The sequence below is a fragment of the Medicago sativa genome, chromosome 6 (genome assembly GCF_051527215.1).
Source record: "Medicago sativa cultivar Bolivia chromosome 6, Bolivia_mono, whole genome shotgun sequence".
Taxonomy (NCBI): domain Eukaryota; kingdom Viridiplantae; phylum Streptophyta; class Magnoliopsida; order Fabales; family Fabaceae; genus Medicago; species Medicago sativa.
This window is the reverse complement of record NC_140754.1, coordinates 92371010-92383593: the sequence shown is the minus strand read 5'-3', so window position 1 is coordinate 92383593 and position 12584 is coordinate 92371010. Positions and strand designations below refer to the sequence as shown.

The 12584-nt window shown below is 32.0% G+C and overlaps 1 protein-coding gene across 1 annotated transcript; it reads left to right on the top strand.

Annotated features, from left to right (window-relative positions):
• Positions 1-4586: 4586 nt before the first annotated feature.
• Positions 4587-8014, top strand: LOC146918253 (uncharacterized). Its single transcript, XM_085722025.1, has 3 exons — positions 4587-4659; positions 5294-5362; positions 7641-8014. Exons 1-3 carry the CDS (start codon positions 4587-4589, stop codon positions 8012-8014), a joined length of 516 nt encoding a protein of 171 aa, XP_085578151.1.
• Positions 8015-12584: the final 4570 nt, after the last annotated feature.

Here is a 12584-nt window from a genome sequence, read left to right as displayed (position 1 = left end):
TTTTGTTTTTAAATTACACAAAAAGTCTTTTAAATTGTTTATTAATTGTAATAAGTAAATCCTTTAAGTATTTTTCGTAACGCTTAGGTCATTTAAGTTAATTAATTGTAACTTTTAGACTCAACGAAATAACATTTTTATAGTCAAACTTACTTAAAAGATATAATTGGAAGAAGAAAAAGTTATCCCAAAACGGCTTATAAATACATTTTAATTAAAATATTTTAATTCATATTTTAATTAAAACATATTTTGATATCAAAAAATATTTATAATCCTTATAAAAATATCAAAATATGTTTTTTAATAAAAAACAAAAAAAAACTAATTTAATTTCAATGTTCGCCGGATTATAAATATAACACAAGAAATTTTTTCAACAAAAAATAACAAAAGCGGCCATTTAGTCCTTATAACATAAAAAAAATTGCATGTTTGCCAAATTAAGGGACAAACATGAAAAAAGCCTGCAACTTTTCTGTGTGCACTGCATGTACGCCAAACTGACCATATAACATGCAGAAAATAATTGAAACAAATCTATGTTCGCCAATTCATTTGGCTAACAAGGGTATTTCAACAAAGGGTAGATGTATCATTTTTTTTGGACTGAGGGTCAGAAGAAAAAAATATCTTCATGCATCCCTTGACTCTTCATCATTAGAAAATCACGTGATTAACTTGAGGACATTGGTTTCTGAAAAGAGAGACACTAACATAAGCTACTAACGACAAAGAAATAATTAGGGTGAAGGGTGATTTAATTGGCTTTTTGACGAATATCATGAGTAGATAATTTTTCTCTTGTTATGGATGAGTTGTATTGACAAAAACATGACCTTAATGCTATCCAACCTTAAATTGATGTAAGATTTACAATTTGAAATGAGAGTGAAATTTGTAAATATTTGAGATTAAATATATTCTTACTATCGTAGTCTAGATATAGTTGTGAACCCTTGAAATTATTATAATTTTTTATATTTGTAGTTTAATCTTGATTTTAAATTTACCAAGAGATTAATTAAGGATTATCTCAAGGTTAAAGGTTTGATCACTAATAGATTAGAATTAAACAATCTAAGAAATTGATAGTAACATGAATAATGAATTAAATTTATAGGATGAGATTAATAGTGTAAAGTTTGTAACCAAGCCGTACTCAATTTTCGTAGTTGCAAAAATTACAAACAACACACTCGTACCTTTTTGTTCAGTTAAGTTTTAAAATACAATTCGACAATATGACGCAGTCCTCGAGTTCAACACTCAGTTTTCCGTTTTAACTTTACTAATTGTACGATTTCGTACACTTGCAAAAATCGGCATTATCTTGTTACTCTTTCTATCTTCCTCTTCCTCTATCTATTGTTTTTGCCTCAAAAGAATAAAAAAAATTGTCCTAAAAATGGATGTATACATATATTATATCTCTACTAACGTTCAACATCTGTCGGTTTCTTTATTCTGTTAATACATATAAATTATGAACAATAAAATAATTAAAAACAAATAAAATGTGGCTATTTAACTTGCGAAAATTGGTATTATCTTGTTACTCTTTCTCTCTTCCTCTTCCTCTATCTATTGTTTTTGCCTCAAAAGAATAAAAAAAAATTGTCCTAAAAATGGATGTATACATATATTATATCTCTACTAACGTTCAACGTCTGTCGGTTTCTTTATTCTGTTAATACATATAAATTATGAACAATAAAATAATTAAAAACAAATAAATTGTGGCTATTTATGCAGTAGAATATGTATAACAAATATTTCAAAATTAAAAACAATTAAGTTTCAAAACCACTCATGTATGTCATTGAAACAATCGACTATTTTGCCACCGAACATCAAAAGTCAGTTAATTCAATGGATCTCACATCGTTAATCGAAATGGAGATGTATACCGAAGTATATCCGGTGTTATATTTGAAGCATAAAAATATACAATCGATTAGAAGGAAAAATACGAGGAATAGCTATTGATGAAATCTAATCCCAACACAATTTTATCTATCTTGGACTATTTTACTTTCGATCACGTTAACAAAAAGCTTTTGTAAAACTTTGTTGAGAAATTTGGTGAAATCGAGTTAAGCGCAGTCTTCGTGGTTCCATAATTTATTTATGATAAAACATACATTATACTTACTATTGTGCGAGGATAGGGTTCCATAAATTATTTTTGAAGAAACATACATAATACTTACTATTGTACCATGATAGGAATAATCCTCCTTATCATTGGCTTATAACTTATTTTTATCAAATACACAATGCAAAGAAAAGCGGATAGAAGAACATGTTAGAGTGTCTAGTCTATCTGCTAGTAGGTATATAATATATACTCTCTCCGTCCCTAATTATAAAGAAATTTGACTTTTTTTGTTCATTCAATTAATAATGTATGTGGTCTATAATATGAACCATATACATCAATAATTGAATGAACCAAAAAAGTCAAATTTGCTTATAATTAGGGACGGAGGGAGTATTCCAAAAGTAAAAACAATTAAGTTTGAAAACCATTCTCATCATCATCAGCAACAAAAGCATCATAAATCATATGTTCAACTCCAGTCACCCCACTGGTTATTGCACATGCAACTCCAATCAACCCTACTTTTAATCCCAATCTTTCAAGACGACTCCTCTTAGGTTTTTGTGGTCTCGGATTAACATGTGGATACATTGGTGGAGCCTGCAAATAAGGTGGTGGAGTATATAGATAGGTCGCTGGAACCGGTGGAGCCTGTAGATAAGCCTGTGGATAAGACGGTGAAGGGTATGGATAAGCCGGCGGTCGAGGTTGTGGATAAGCCGGCTGATCCTGTGGATAAACTGATGGAGGTTGTGGGTAAGTTGGTGGAGCCTGTGAATAAGTCTGTGGAACTGGTGGAACCTGTGAATAAGTTGGTGGATCCTGTGGATATGCATGTGGATAAGCCTGTGGGTATCCACAGTAAGCCATGTTCATGAACAAAATATCAGAGAGATTTGAGAGATTTTGTGTTCTTGGTTATCGAATTATAATAAGGTCTTATGATTCTTGCATGTTTATACGACGTTGTAATAAGGTATATATATGGAGAAAGAAAGCAAAAAAAAAAAAAAAATTATGGAATAGCGCGTGAGATTTTTTTTCCATTCTTCCCATCTTCATGGTACTTCACTACTCAATTAGGTTTTGATTCCAATAATTGACTATTATCGTCAACTACTATATGATTAATTCATCACTAAGAGGTCATATATGCTGATGTAAGTAATGACACCCACAAAAGGACAAAAGGAACTAACATACAAAGTGTACACAATAAATATTTTTAATGGAAATGATATTTAAGAAACTATTTTATAACTCCCTCAAAAAAAAAAACTATTTTATAACTACTTTTGTGACAATTTTATATTTCATTCTTACAAATGTGTTTTTGTTTACTCTCTCTATTGTTTTGATTTATGTGTTAATACATACACTGCACATTTTTTTGAGAGGAAAAGACTTATAACATTTCATTACTTAAAATGTGTTCAATACAATCTGGTATAGTAATCAAAAATTAGGAAACTACTCCCTCCGTCCCAAATTGTATGTCGATTTAGGGAAAAAAATTTGTCTCAAATTATATGTTGCTTTAAAATACCAATGCAACATTAATGTTACTTTTCCTATTATAACCTTAACTATTTAGTACTCTCTCTTCTTTCAATTCTTTCATTTATCTTTCCCATATTATTTATTAAGGACAATTTTGTAAAACAACTCATAATATATTTTTTCCACACAATATTAATTGCATTTTTTAATAAGTGTGAAATGCCCAAAACGTCATACAATTTGGGACGGAGGGAGTAGCTAATAATGTGGCCGCTTTAGCTAATACATGGGCAACCTCATTTGCTTGTATCCGAACAAACTCCACACTAGAGTTTTCATAATATAAACCGAAAAGAGTTCTACGCTTGTTGATAATACTTCCAAATTCGTAATATCATTGTTAGTGGATAAGAAGCCGTCAACAACTCTTTTCGCATCAAGCTCGAAGTCATCAATAGGTCCCGAAGTTCGTGAACCCATTCTAAAGTCGATAATAAACCGAGAGCTTCCCCAACATGAACGTCACATAGATGGCTGATCCATTCAGGTTTTAGCCAACACAAAGGTACTCGAGTCATCTCTAATGCATATACCGATGCCAATCCTATTTAGATGTCCGGAAAAGGATGCATCGATATTGCATTTGAATCTCCCTTCCAAAGGTTTCGCCATCTAGGATTTTCGGTAGGCCTATGTAATACATACACTACACATATTTGTATATTTTGATTGTCTTTGTCCAAATAACATTTAACTTTTTTAATTTCTTGATTTAGATTATGCATGCATTTAAAACTCAAACTAGCCGACACTGATCATTACATTACTTTTAAGGGAAAAGAAGATCGCTCATCTCACATTGCGAATTGTTTAGAGGCACGTGGAAGAGTCGGTATTAACTCCGGCGGCACTTAACTCGCTAGATAAATAACGATATTTAATTGTCGGTATTGCAACGACACTCAAGTGTCGCTCCCGAAAAATGACTTTTATCATGAAAGTTCCTTCCACCTCACTATTCTCGTATCTCACTTATCGGGAAAGCACCGATGGAGGTGTTATTTACTTGAAAATTTAAAATAGATTACGGTACTTCATAATAATTTTCTCCCCTTAACTTCTTTCTTTCTTTTGTCAACACTCTTTATGATATTTGCGTGTGGCGGCTGAATTTTGTCCACCATTCTTCCTATTCTTGCCGCTGAATTTGGTTTGTTAGACGACCGAAGGATTTGTTTGTCTTGAACATTTGACTAAAAGCAAAATCCTTAAATGTTGAATAATAGTAAACTACCCATGCGTCTACGCAAGGGTTCATGCATTGTGCTCCGTTTTATGGATAATTCAATTGACTTTGAACATAATTCAATTGTTATTTTACATGTAATTCTCAATATATTCTTTTTAAAAAAACAAAACGATATCCATTCATTTAAATTAATATAGTACATCGGATACAAACATCGTTATAAACATGTATGATGAATCCGCAAACAAACTCACAACATTCAATTTTGTTGTATTTTGACTCAAAAATGAAAGTTCACAATCGTGACACGATTTGTGAAGCGTGTCACGATTTCGCAATGTCGTGAGCATGTTTTGCGGGGTGTCCAATCGTGTCTCGATTGGAAAAACGTGACACGGTTTTTGGCTTGCTTGACACCGTTTTTGGTCTTGGTGGTACAGGTTCTCCCATAGTTGTAGACTTAGGAGAAGAGATTGTTTCGTATTCGGTAATCAATGGCTCCGGTAATGGTATTCGTGCACTAGTTGGCACCGATTGAGACAACCTTTGCAACCGGACAGCTTTCGGAGTGCTCTAGCGATTCTCTCGATTTCCGGATCGTACTCTAAGTCGTCGAGCTCGTTTACCTCGCATAAACATCAAAATACCTTAGTAGCACCGCACCATTCCAAGTAATCAAATGAATACCGAAACAGAAAATTTAAAATAAAAACGAAATTTAAATTGCGTAAATTCTAAATTAGAACGTAATTGCCTTGTTGAAATAAATCAACGGTGCCCGGCAACGGCGCCAAAAACTTGATAGGAGATTGGCAAGTGCACCAAATACTATCGAAGTAGTAAAAATATCGATCCCACGAGGATCGTTTTTAATCTCAATATTTCAACTACGTTGTATTTTAGGATGTATAAAAGTTGTTTTGATTTGCCATTAGGCAAGAGATTGGTTTGATTGCATAAAAGTAATTGCTGAAAATAGAATTGGTTTTTAAGAATAAGAGAGAGATGAAAAAGTTTTGCCGGTCCTAGTTTTTTAGCGAGAGAAACTCTAACTTCTCTCTAAACTTTCTTTCTCCTTCGTTCATCGAAGAGGGGTGGTTTTAGGTCATTTTTTGACCTAGAATCACCCCTCTACATCTTTTTCCCTTTTCTTTCAATCTAAATAAGTGGTTTTCACATATATCAAGTTTTTTCTTTTGTGTTTTTTGTGATTTCGTCGTCTAAGTGCGGTGTTGTGTTGTTCGTCGTCTTGTGCGGCGCTTGATTTCGCGTCTTGTCGCGGTGTTCGTTTAGTTCCTATTGAAAGATCTACATCAGTCAATTACAAATTCAACCAATGATTTGGGCGTCAACGTTGCAGATCCGGAAGCATGGGTATTTCGGTGAATTAGGTTTTATCATATTATTTGTAGGCATTTTGCCGTTGTATGCTATTAACTTGGGTGATGTGAGTTTGTTCGCAGTAGATTGGTTTGATTGCATAAAAGTAATTGCTGAAAATAGAATTGGTTTTTAAGAATAAGAGAGAGATGAGTTTAGGTCTTTCGAATCATCGATGTTTCCCTAATTGTTATGTTGCACCTATTCGTATGAATGATCTTCTAATCCCACGATAGTTAACAAAATAGTCCTAATCAATCCCTTGATTGTATTATTGCATGTGAGTGCTTTACATAAGAGCACTATGAATTGATTTACATAACAGCACTATGAATTGCTTTTATTATTGCATGTGAGAGAAATTTCATGTGAGAGCAACAATGGTGACCGCATGAACAAAAAAATTGGAAAAAAATGGGCATGGTTGCCATTTTCATTGGCAAACATGTAAAAATTAAATGAAAAAAAAAACCATGCATGCTCGCCATTTCAAATAGAACAGGAAAAATAAAATAAAATCATGCTTGCCATTTCATTTGTAGAACTTAGAAAAAGCCTGCAACCGCTCGTAGAGTAGATAAAAAATGGTTATGTTCGCCATTTCAATTGGAGGACAAGGGTATTTGTATCAATAGTTTTCAACTAGGGGCGTACATATCAAATTTTTTGATGATAGGGGCAGGAAAAAAAAATTCACCATGTATCCCACCCAATCATCCCACTACACCCACCCCACTTTAGTGGTATGCTCTTAAGAAATAGTTAAATAATTTTTTGTGTGTCTTTGCAAGCGGTTTTTAAACTAGTCACCGACTCGTTAATATTTTAAACTTGTCATGTTTTTGTCAAAAAAAAATTAATTAGGTGATTCGTCATGTGATAAAGACATAAAGACAAAAAGTTTTACATGTGTATTTAATGATATGTTATTACATCGTTTTTAATGAATAAAAGACATATAACTTATTACCAAAAAAAAGACATATAACTTGTGGTACTTCATTAGTTGATGTTGCAACACATTGTTGAATATTTGGTACATGTGCAAAACTTTTGTGTCAACCATATATAACTTTTTTTTAAGGGAAAGGTATCTAACTTAAACTCTACACCCTTCGGTCACAAATATAAGTAAAACTACGTTTTAGATTTATTCAATAAATGATGTATGTGGTTTTTATTGTAAACAACATACATCATTTATTGAATGAATCTAAAATATGGATTTTTGCCTATATTTGTGACCGTAGGAGTGTACTTAAAAAAAATAAAGTATTTACCTATATTTTCTTCATGAAAACTTAATTACCTATACTTATCCACAAAAGAACTATATTTACGATGTGACGTGTAATTAAAAATATCAATACAATAATTTTTGAGAATTCTATCTTCCTGGTTTCTCAGGTTTTATTCCGTCCTCTACTGATATTTTGCACGCAAAGCTTTCAGCAATTTCTCACGGCCTTAAAATGGCAAAAGATTTGGGTTTTGCCCCTGTAGCTTGCTATTCAGACTCTACTCTTGCTATCAATACGATCAAGGAAGCATTCTCCAAATACCACGTCTACGCGGTGCTTCTTCATGAAATTAAAGAACAGCTATCTCAAGATAATGTGTCTCTTCATCACACGCTCCGTGAAGGAAACCAATGTGCCGATTTTCTCGCCAAGTTGGGAGCTTCATCTGATGACAATCTGGTCGTGCATCCTCAGCCTCCTGATGACCTCCGCCTGCTGCTTAGGCTTGATGCTCAAGGAACTTTGTTCTTAAGAGCTTAGTTTCCCTTTTTTCTCTTTCTGCTGTTTCCTTTTTTCCTTTATTAGCTTTGTAACCAAAAAAAACTTTTCTTTTGAGTAAGGTTAAATTATAGCCATTTAATTTCGTCATTTCTTTTTCTTTCAAAAAGAAAAAAAAGAAAATTCGTCATTTCTTTTTTCTGGAAGAGCAACCTAATTAAAACTCACACCCACATCATTCCTATTCTCACATGTTCATCTCCCTAACACAAACAAATTTTTTCCTCCATCAAGAAAAATAATGTGAGCCTTCATAAATTGATTCGCATCAGTTTTTGGTAAATACATGTCAAATTGATTTTTTATTTCAATGTTAATTGTGGAACCTCTGTAAACAAAAATTATATAAAAAAATAAAACCAAATTACAAAATTAATTCAACGATAGAGGAGTAAAAATTTAAATCAGTGAATTGAAATATATTTAATTTAAAAGATGAAATAGACTAACGAGTTCATCCTTATAAATTTTTACCATTTTTTTTCTCTTTATTTTGTTTTTTCTTAATTTTTGTAGCATTTTTTTGATAATTTTTTTTAGGTTTGTATATATCCATTCTTCATAAGCATATAAACCTACTATTCGTTTCTCTATATTGTGTGTATGATTGTTACCATAATTTCTTATAAATCAAAACCACGAGTCCTTCACAATTTCAAGCAAAGAAAGAAATCATCTCTCTTTCTATATAAAAAAAAAATTGTCTCGACCACCACAACATCTACCATCGACACCAACGTTAATACATTGTTACCACGACATTTGAAAATCAATAAAGAATCCGATGCGCAAAAAATCATCAGCACCACTATGTCCCTCATCAAACATATGTGATATGAAGCACAAACACTCCTTAAACTAGGCGTGTTTCAATGTCACTACGTGTGGTGTTCGACATTCATACATATAATTACACTAAATTATGTAATTTTCTCGAATCACTAACGTGTCAATGTCCGTTTATGTCTGGTATCTGTATCTATGTATGTGCTTCATGGTATGAATACAGTTGGTGGCATCAAATAAATCACCACAAAATACACATCAAGGCATGGAGTCTTGTACATTCTGACTTCTCTCTATGTTCACGCGGTCCCCTCTCCTAAATGATCCATTGGTTCATATGATTCCTTGACTCTTCTTTATCATTGTTCCACCACAATAAATTAGATGGACATGAATAATTAGAAAATCACGTGATTAACTTGGGGACATTGGTTTCTGAAGAGAGAGACTATACAAGCTAACCAGAAAGAAATAATTAGGGTTTCGGAAGTGGAGAGAAAACAATACAGTACTGCTGCAGCTTTGGAAGACCGAATGAAGGCTGATTTAATTGACTTTGACTCTCCTAAATGCACTCATTGGTTCATGCATGATATTTTTTTTCTTCTGACCCTCAGTCCAAAAAAAATTATACATATGCCCTTTGTTGAAAAGTATTGATAAAAATACCCTTGTTAGCCAAATAAATTGGCGAACATAGGTTTTTTTCAATTTTTTTATACATGTTATACTGTGTGTTTGGTAAACATGTAGGTGTGCAGGAAAATTGCAGGCTTTGCCATGTTTGTTCTTTTGTTTGGCGAACATGTAACTTCCTTTTCTTTCTTTTTTTAAATTACACCAAAAGTCTTTTAAATTGTTTATTAATTGTAATAAGTAAATCCTTTAAGTATTTTTCGTAATGCTTAGGTCATTTAAGTTAATTAATTGTAACTTTTAGACTCAACGAAATAACATTTTTATAGTCAAACTTACTTAAAAGATATAATTGGAAGAAGAAAAAGTTATCCCAAAACGGCTTATAAATACATTTTAATTAAAATATTTTAATTCATATTTTAATTAAAACATATTTTGATATCAAAAAATATTTATAATCCTTATAAAAATATCAAAATATGTTTTTTAATAAAAAAACAAAAAAAAACTAATTTAATTTCAATGTTCGCCGGATTATAAATATAACACAAGAAATTTTTTCAACAAAAAATAACAAAAGCGGCCATTTAGTCCTTATAACATAAAAAAAAATTGCATGTTTGCCAAATTAAGGGACAAACATGAAAAAAGCCTGCAACTTTTACGTGTGCACCGCATGTTCGCCAAACTGACCATATAACATGCAGAAAATAATTGAAACAAATCTATGTTCGCCAATTCATTTGGCTAACAAGGGTATTTCAACAAAGGGTAGATGTATCATTTTTTTTGGACTGAGGGTCGAAGAAAAAAAATATCTTCATGCATCCCTTGACTCTTCATCATTAGAAAATCACGTGATTAACTTGAGGACATTGGTTTCGAAAAGAGAGACACTAACATAAGCTACTAACGACAAAGAAATAATTAGGGTGAAGGGTGATTTAATTGGCTTTTTGACGAATATCATGAGTAGATAATTTTTCTCTTGTTATGGATGAGTTGTATTGACAAAAACATGACCTTAATGCTATCCAACCTTAAATTGATGTAAGATTTACAATTTGAAATGAGAGTGAAATTTGTAAATATTTGAGATTAAATATATTCTTACTATCATAGTCTAGATATAGTTGTGAACCCTTGAAATTATTATAATTTTTTATATTTGTAGTTTAATCTTGATTTTAAATTTACCAAGAGATTAATTAAGGATTATCTCAAGGTTAAAGGTTTGATCACTAATAGATTAGAATTAAACAATCTAAGAAATTGATAGTAACATGAATAATGAATTAAATTTATAGGATGAGATTAATAGTGTAAAGTTTGTAACCAAGCCGTACTCAATTTTCGTAGTTGCAAAAATTACAAACAACACACTCCCTTTTTGTTCAGTTAAGTTTTAAAATACAATTCGACAATATGACGCAGTCCTCGAGTTCAACACTCAGTTTTCCGTTTTAACTTTACTAATTGTACGATTTCGTACACTTGCGAAAATCGGCATTATCTTGTTACTCTTTCTATCTTCCTCTTCCTCTATCTATTGTTTTTGCCTCAAAAGAATAAAAAAAATTGTCCTAAAAATGGATGTATACATATATTATATCTCTACTAACGTTCAACATCTGTCGGTTTCTTTATTCTGTTAATACATATAAATTATGAACAATAAAATAATTAAAAACAAATAAAATGTGGCTATTTAACTTGCGAAAATTGGTATTATCTTGTTACTCTTTCTCTCTTCCTCTTCCTCTATCTATTGTTTTTGCCTCAAAAGAATAAAAAAAAATTGTCCTAAAAATGGATGTATACATATATTATATCTCTACTAACGTTCAACGTCTCGTCGGTTTCTTTATTCTGTTAATACATATAAATTATGAACAATAAAATAATTAAAAACAAATAAATTGTGGCTATTTATGCAGTAGAATATGTATAACAAATATTTCAAAATTAAAAACAATTAAGTTTCAAAACCACTCATGTATGTCATTGAAACAATCGACTATTTTGCCACCGAACATAAAAGTCGCTTAATTCAATGGATCTCACATCGTTAATCGAAATGGAGATGTATACCGAAGTATATCTCGGTGTTATATTTGAAGCATAAAAATATACAATCGATTAGAAGGAAAAATACGAGGAATAGCTATTGATGAAATCTAATCCCAACACAATTTTATCTATCTTGGACTATTTTACTTTCGATCACGTTAACAAAAAGCTTTTGTAAAACTTTGTTGAGAAATTTGGTGAAATCGAGTTAAGCGCAGTCTCTGTGGTTCCATAATTTATTTATGATAAAACATACATTATACTTACTATTGTGCGAGGATAGGGTTCCATAAATTATTTTTGAAGAAACATACATAATACTTACTATTGTACCATGATAGGAATAATCCTCCTTATCATTGGCTTATAACTTATTTTTATCAAATACACAATGCAAAGAAAAGCGGATAGAAGAACATGTTAGAGTGTCTAGTCTATCTGCTAGTAGGTATATAATATATACTCTCTCCGTCCCTAATTATAAAGAAATTTGACTTTTTTTCGTTCATTCAATTAATAATGTATGTGGTCTATAATATGAACCATATACATCAATAATTGAATGAACCAAAAAAAGTCAAATTTCGCTTATAATTGTGACGGAGTGAGTATTCCAAAAGTAAAAACAATTAAGTTTGAAAACCATTCTCATCATCATCAGCAACAAAAGCATCATAAATCATATGTTCAACTCCAGTCACCCCACTGGTTATTGCACATGCAACTCCAATCAACCCTACTTTTAATCCCAATCTTTCAAGACGACTCCTCTTAGGTTTTTGTGGTCTCGGATTAACATGTGGATACATTGGTGGAGCCTGCAAATAAGGTGGTGGAGTATATAGATAGGCATGTGGATAAGACGGTGAAGGGTATGGATAAGCCGGCGGTCGAGATTGTGGATAAGCCGGCTGATCCTGTGGATAAACTGATGGAGGTTGTGGGTAAGTTGGTGGAGCCTGTGAATAAGTCTGTGGAACTGGTGGAACCTGTGAATAAGTTGGTGGATCCTGTGGATATGCATGTGGATAAGCCTGTGGGTATCCACAGTAAGCCA